This window comes from Daktulosphaira vitifoliae, unplaced genomic scaffold, assembly GCF_025091365.1.
Source record: "Daktulosphaira vitifoliae isolate Bord-2020 unplaced genomic scaffold, ASM2509136v1 Scaffold_4, whole genome shotgun sequence".
In the NCBI taxonomy this organism is placed as follows: Eukaryota; Metazoa; Arthropoda; class Insecta; order Hemiptera; family Phylloxeridae; genus Daktulosphaira; species Daktulosphaira vitifoliae.
The window spans coordinates 31,680,946-31,688,845 of NW_026099575.1; the positions used below are offsets into that span (position 1 = coordinate 31,680,946).

The window sequence follows — 7,900 nt, forward strand, 5'->3', positions numbered from 1 at the left end:
ATTTTAACGTATACAAATGTAAAATATGAAATTTCATATTTATAAAATTTTTTACTTCTTAGACTTAACAATTTTAATTCGAGTATATCAGAATTTAAGTAGTAAACTAACTTAATTGTTCTTTGAATATAGCTGTGAAAAGCACGGTNTAATTGTTCTTTGAATATAACTGTGAAAAGCACGGTAAGCTGTTGCTGTAAAACTAGAGAATGTTGTAGGATTTAAAGACTGATCGTATCGATTGTCATACCCTTTCTTAAGAGGTAATAGCTCGTTAAGCTTGGCAAAATCCGAACCTAAACAAGTTTAATTATTTAAAAATACATATAGAGTTATTTTTTATAAAAACCCACTTTTCAAATAGGAATACTTATTCTGAATTTAATAAAATGATTGAAGTTTTATTTTAATTTTAATTAGTACAGTTAAAACTGTTGATAATTGTAGGCGTATTTTCGTGAGTTCTTTAATCTTCACTTCTAATGTAATTCTTAATTTTAATTTTTAAACAAATAATTTTATTATTATTACTATTATTTTTTTTCCATTTGTCTATTACATATTCACTGTATTATAAAGTTTGTAATTGTTTACAATTTCGAAAATTGATGCGTCAGCTAAAAAATCAGGATCATCATCCAGTATTTCCCGCAGTGAGCTTACTTTCAGTGAGATATTACTAAAAATATAATCCTTGCAGTCTTCTCAAGATACCAAATTTTTAGCAATTGTTAAAAACCTTAGCTCTTATGAAAATAAGCTAATTTAATTCAATACGCTATGAGTTATGTAACATTGACTCAAAATAGTTTAAAATCTAAAAATGAATACCTATTTTCTGAAGTTCGTGCTTTACGTAGTAAAATACATCAATGAGAAACCTTTACTAAGACATATTGTAATTCTAGTGATATAGTTATAGAAACTCAAGATATTATTCGAAGAGCAAATAATGTAATTGTTTATAATATACTTGAAATTAATATATAGAAATATGTGACACTGAACATACTTCTAATCAATTAATTCCTACTTTGGGTATTCAAGCAAAAATTGATAGTGCTAAACGCCTGGTTAAAAAATAAATATTAAAAAACAGTCGACCTTTACTTATGAAACTAAATAACATCAATTATGTAACATTAATATAAAAATTTAAGTTAAAACTTCATTCATTAGGTTATTGAAAAAATATTGGGATTAACACTAATCAAACACAGCGTCAAAGAGAAAAAATGTAAATGTTGTGACATGATTTAGTTTTAAAAAGACAATCGGGTGATAAAGTAAATTCATAGCAATCCAACTTTGGTTCAAAAATCTAAGTCAAAGTTCTAGAAAATTAAAAGAAAAAAAAATATTCAAAATGTAAAAAAAACAATGAATATGTTAATTCTAAATTTAAATTATTCAGATATTATCAAAATGTCCGTGATTTACGTACTAAATTAAATAACTTAATTTTTAATATACCGTTATGTAATGTATATTATTTTATATTAACTGAAACTTGACTATATAAGTTTATTTTAAATTCTAAGCTTGGCTTTGATGATCTTTCAGCTTATCGTATTGTCTGGTGTCGAAAAATCAGTTTTTTTATCTAGAGGTGGTGGTTTAGCTATATTTGTAAACAAACGTTTTGTGTTCAATATTTTTACTACTCCGTTCGATAATCTCGAATAGGTTAATACTTACTAACAATCATAAGGATCAGTTGTTAAAGTTGCCATCTATGAGTGAGTCTTGGGACTTTTCGAATAATCTGTTATTCTATAAGTAATTGAGTGAGTTATGATAAAATAACGTTTATATTTAGTAATATATGAATTCTCTAAATTAAATAATTATTTATATCACTTTTTAATAAGAACAAAATTTCTACTAAATAGTAACAAGTCATTGCACTTTTGTTAAACATATTTTTATCTCCATTATTAAATATTAATGAAATAAAGTATATAATATTACCTAATATTATTGGAACAAATTCGTTGTAGGTGACGTGTTGATACATGCCGATAAGCATTTTTCTAGATTCCTGATATAACCGTTCATCATCCCATTGTGGATTTATAGTATTGAGCTCTTCGCAAAGAAAGTTATGTAACCTCAATAAAGTTATAGTGGAAACGGCTATACCGGGTTGTTGATTTACTCGTGTATCTCCTAATTTTATAATAAAATTACAGTTTTCATTAATATCATACTTTTTTTTAGAAAAGGCAGATTATGTTTAAAAAATCATTTATTTGAATTTGGATTTGAAGCAATATTTTATTTTGTATGATTTATGTGTTATGTTCATTTTATCATACAAAGTAAAATCTGTCTCGTTTATATTTTGTAAATGACTTGTTTAGATTAAATTTATTTTTCTATATAGACTAAATAAAGTTTTAAACATTCAAATATTTTTTGTTAGAAATTTAAATGAATTACGACTCTACTTGATTTAGAATGGATTATGTTTTATTTTTTTAGCTTTGATGCGTAGCTGAGAAGGTATTAATTTTACCATGATGTGTTTATAATATTTCTTTACTTTTTTTTGTGTTTGTCACTACTTTTACTCAGTTGTCGCTTGACTGATATTTCTTAACAATACGTCAAAAGATCAAAAATCGTATCTAGTTGAAGACATTATCCTCAAAAATTAAAAAATTTTCTCTTGTTCCCCATAAATGATGATAATACCCCAAAAAATTATGATTTTTAAAATCGAAAAATGTTGACATTTTTTTCACTTTTTTTTTTCTAAAAATTACTATAACTTATTGAAAAATAAATCAAAATAATTTTTTTTATATTGAAACCTCATGTAATTTCATTTATTTGACATAATATTTTTGAAAATTCAACCCTTTAACTACACACAAGAGGGAATTCAAAATAGCAACTGTTTTACAAAACTCAACTTTTGCAACTTAACTTTTAAAAATGTTCTGGAAATACTGCGTTCTTTAAACATATGTCAAAATAAAGCTTATGCTACGTATTATAAATTAAAAAAAAATTGACTTATCTTCTTTATGCAAATAGCTGCCATATTTAAAAAAAACATGTTATTTTTGTGTTCAAATTTTAATTTTGTTTGTTTATTATAATAAACCTTATAAGAGTTTTTCGTAGCAATGAGACCACCAATAAATATAAAATTTACATGAATCTAACTTACATTAACTATAAATTTATACTTATTTTAATTATTTTGCCTCTTCAAAATTGAGAAAAGTTTTTTTGACTTTTTGAAAACTTGAAGATTTGTATAAAAAGTAGAACTTTTTCAACATAACTTTTGAAAATGTTTCGGGAATTATGCGTCATTTAAATATATGTTAAAATAAAGTTTATTTTACGTACTAGAAGTCCAAAAAAAAAAAAAAAATGTACCGGCGACCTATATTATATTTGCAAATAGCAGTTGGAGTAGAACAAAAAATAGTAGTCGATTTTACTTTTGGAAATATCCACTAATTCCTTAGAATTAAACATTATCTACAGATTTGGATCAAAGCATTTCTTATGATAGTGATTATAACCACTGCCAGATATCATCTATACTTGTCCCATTATGCCACGACCCCATTATGCTACTGTTTTTTTTCATCAGATCACGTAAAAAACTATGATTATTATTTTGGGGTTTGACATACACCTATTATCATTTTTATTAAAATGCCAAAGAGTATTTTTTGAAAGTTTCGAAAGTTTTACTAACGAATCATGTAATTAACTGTATATATTTATAATTTGTAGCAGTTACTCAGTTACATTAATGTAATTAATCTTAAATTTGTCTGCGTGCAGCGTATTAAGAAATTTGGTTTTAAGCATTCAAATATTTTTTTTTGGAAATCTAAATGAATTACGACTCTACTTGATTTAGCATGGATTGTGTTTTATGTTATTTTCATCAGATCATGTTAACTGCTGCATTACACTATACTTTGGGAATTACTTACCAGCAGTATAGCAAATTGGCTTTTCGACTTGACCATTACATGACTTCATTGGGTTTTCAACATTGCTTAAGAATATTTTATCATTAGGACCTAACTGAAACTTTAGCTTGCCACCATTAAAGGTTCTTAACGATTGAGCCGTTTCATCATTTGAACCGTATAATAATGATAAATCGAGAAAACTAGTGACTCCGATAATCTAAAANTTTTTTTTTTCTTTACAATTTTTTTCTTACTTGGCGCACAGGTTTAATGTTACAGCCTATATCTAATGTATCTTTTACTCTAGTGATTGGTATACATCTTTTATTCATCTCTGAATCATTTTCTGGTACAAAAACTGATATACATTCTGCAGGTAAGTCCTCGGGGAATGATCCATCAGGATTACAACATTGAGGTTCTTTTCCAGTACCTTACACATTTTTTTCATAGGACTCTTAAAATATATTTTAATATATTAAAAATATTTATTCGTTTTTTGAGATCGATGAGTCTTATTTATTAATTAGTTTTTAATTATTTATTATTTTGGTTGTCTTTAAACAATAAAAAAACCAGCACAGGGGGGTCGTGGCACAGTGATGACGTAGCATAGTTGGATCAAATATAATGATATCTGACAGTGATTTAAATCACTATCAAAAAAACGCTTCGATGCAAATCTTTAGATAGTGTTTAATTTTAAAAAATTGGTGGATTATTCCAAAAGTAACATGATCTGCTAGTTCGTTATTAATATCCTGATTCAGATAAAGTATGACGAATGAAAAAGNCTGCTAGTTCCTTATTAATATCCTGATTAAGATAAAGTATGACGAATGAAAAAGGGATTATTAAAAAATATTATTTCTCATAAAAAAATTATGTTGATCCATACACTTTTCACTTTTCACAGTTATAGCATTATAAAGTTAAAAATAAAAAATAAAATCGAGACTTTTCACACAAAAATAGCATTTAGTAGCCATTTTCAGCATGAAGACAAAATAAAGTCCGAAATTTTTTTTTCCATAATAAAGTGCATTACATTAGATTTAATTTAAGATATATATAAAAGTGTCAGACTTTCCGGAACACTTTCAAAATTTAAGTTGAAAAAGTAAATTTTTTGTGAAAAAGTTGTCATTTTGTATCCCCCCCTGTAGGCAGGTAAAAAGTCAGATTTATAAAAAAAATATACCAACTCATAGGTAAAGACATCACGCATCTATAAAAAAAAATTATGTTGATCCATACATTTTTTAAAATGTTATAGCATTATAAAGTTAAAAATATAAAAAAGAATTCTTTTACAAAAATTGTATTTTTTTATTAACTTTGATGTCTGTTTTCACCATGAAGATAAAATAAAGTCCGAAATTTTTTTTTGCATAATAGAGCACATTACATTAGCTTTAATTTAAGATATATATAAAAGTGTCAGACTTTCCGGAACACTTTCAAAATTTAAGTTGAAAAAGTCAATTTTTTGTGAAAAAGTTGTCATTTTGAATCCCCCCCTGTAGGCAGGTAAAAAGTCAGATTTATAAAAAAAATATACCAAATGATAGGTAAAGACATCATGCATCTACAAAAAAAAGAATTATATTGATCCATACATCTTTCAAAAAGTTATAGCATTATAAAGTTAAAAATATAAAAAAGAATTTTTTTACAAAAATCGTATTTTTTTTATTAAGTTTAATGTCTGTTTTCACCATGAAGATAAAATAAAGTCCGAAATTTTTTTTTAGCATAATAAAGTATATTACATTAGCTTTAATTTAAGATATATATAAAAGTGTCAGACCTTCCGGAACACTTTCAAAATTTAAATTGAAAAAGTTCTACTTTTTACATGCATTTTTTAGATTTGAACCCCCCTTGTATATAGTGAAATGGTCTGATTTAAAAAAACAGTATGTCAAATGAAAGATGTATATGAATACTACTTCTCATAAAAAAATTGTACTGATCCATACATTTTTCAAAAAGTTATAGCATAATAAAGTTAAAAATGTAAAATACAAAATCGAAAATTTTACACAAAAATAGCATTCTGTAGCCATTTTCACCGTGAAGATAAAATAAAGTCCGAAATTTTTTTTTTGCATAATAAAGTACATTACATTAGCTTTAATTTAAGATATATATAAAAGTGTCAGACCTTCCGGAACATTTTTAAAAGTTAAGTTAAAAAAGTTAATTTTTTGTGAAAAAGTTGTCATTTTAAATCTTCCCTTGTGGGGAGGTTAAGGGTTAAATTTATGAAAAAAATATACCAAATGAAAGGTAATGATATCATGCATCTACATAAAAAAGTTATGGCACTTTTAAGTAAAAAAAATTGAACAAATTTCGAAAATTAGCGATTTTTAAATTTGTAATTTTTTTGGAGGTTTCCCCCATTATGGGGAACAGGGAATTTTTTTCATTTTTTGAGGGTAATGTCTTCAACTAGATACAATTTGTGATCTTTTGACGTATCATTGAAAGAAATCGGTTCGGTGAGAGCTGAGAAAAAGTGGTAACAGACAAAAAAAAAAACACACATCTTAGTAAAACCAATACCTTTTCAGCTTCGCATTGAAGCTAAAAATGATTCAGTTATTAGAGTAGAAAAGTAATTTATAAATTTGTAAAGAGTTCTGTAGAAACATCTATAATATTTAGTTGCTAATACTAATTTACTGGTTTTTTTTTCTACAGCCAATTCTGTATCATGAGCAATAACTTGCCCGTATTGTGTCACGTATACAGTGTGATCTGGTGATGGCTGATCTTTGTCTGGAAAAATAGTTGTTCGTATTATTCTGGAGTTTGGTAACTCTTCACCTGACACAGTCTTTCTCGGTTGATTTATGCCTAAGGAGAGATTATTTAATTAGGGACAATAAAATTAGGTTTGTCTTATATACCATCTGAGTAGTCAGCTTGAATAATTCTAGTAACAGCAACGTCAGATTTTCCCCAAGTGGGAAACTGCAAGTTATTACAACTGCCGTCTGCAGTTCTAAATGGAGCATTTGAATTGCATTGTGGACGAGAAAAACATTGGTCTGATAAATCAATTTCTTTTTGTGATAACATATTTATAGTGTGCATACCATTTTCAAAACCGCTGGGAAAAAAAGTTGATTTAAATTAAAAGCAAAGTAATTTTTTTAAATAAAAACTTTAAAATAAGGTGTTTAATTAACAGTTTTACAATTAATTTACGTTCAGGATATTTTAAGTAATTTAGAAATTATATAATATGTTTACGGGTGCCTCTGTGGATTGAGGTCTTTTTCTTTTAGCAATATACTGTCATGCGAATTTTTGCATATGAATGCATTTGTGTTGTTTAATGGGTGGTTTGATGGTTTCTTTTTGAAAAAGTCAAATATGAACTTGGTATCATATTTTTCATCTGAAATTTATTTAAAATCATTTTAAATCAAATAAATTAATAATTCAACCAATTTTCTATTTTGTATTTTTCTTTACCGTCATTGATGTTTTGACTTTGATGACTCAATGTTTCAACTATAATGATAGAAAATAATATAACAAAAAATCTTGACATGATTTGTAGACACTTGTTCACCTGAACCTGGTTTGATGTCAATTACTATTAAGTGTGTTGATATTTCTAATTGGTTTCATAACTATTCTGTACTAGCTATTTATTAGTATTTGAAACAATGTTATCAACATAAAAAAAAAATTATCATATCATTGCCTTAGTTAACCTTTTATTAAAGCAGAATGGAAATTTTTAATCAATTTTAAAGATATTTAAAATGCATAAATTATGCAAAAAAATTATTTTTAATTCTATCTAAAATTGCAGTATTAAATAATGAAAGGGAAATCATTATTCTTTGCATGCTTGAAATTTCTATTTTAAAAATTAAATCATGTAAAAAGTTATCTTTATTTCTAGTTAGACTATGTAGATTTTCCTGTCC

The 7,900-nt window shown here is 26.0% G+C and overlaps 1 protein-coding gene across 4 annotated transcripts in view; it reads right to left on the minus strand.

Moving 5' to 3' along the window:
• Nucleotides 1–7,673, minus strand: part of LOC126903820 (peroxidase-like) — a 40,135-nt gene extending 32,462 nt beyond the window's left edge. Inside the window, exons 1-9 of one of the 4 annotated variants that reach the window (XM_050682323.1) lie at nt 7,437–7,673; nt 7,212–7,359; nt 6,866–7,068; nt 6,639–6,812; nt 4,202–4,380; nt 3,966–4,164; nt 1,972–2,169; nt 170–296; nt 112–132 (exon numbers count right to left, since the gene is read on the minus strand). In XM_050682323.1, the coding sequence (XP_050538280.1) occupies nt 112–132; nt 170–296; nt 1,972–2,169; nt 3,966–4,164; nt 4,202–4,380; nt 6,639–6,812; nt 6,866–7,068; nt 7,212–7,359; nt 7,437–7,515 (1,328 nt within the window). In that variant the 5' untranslated portion in view covers nt 7,516–7,673. The remainder of the gene's footprint in view (nt 1–111; nt 133–169; nt 297–1,971; nt 2,170–3,965; nt 4,165–4,201; nt 4,381–6,638; nt 6,813–6,865; nt 7,069–7,211; nt 7,360–7,436) is intronic. The other 3 variants (XM_050682321.1, XM_050682324.1, XM_050682322.1) reach the window with 3 other exon arrangements.
• Between the last annotated feature and the right edge of the window lie 227 nt (nt 7,674–7,900).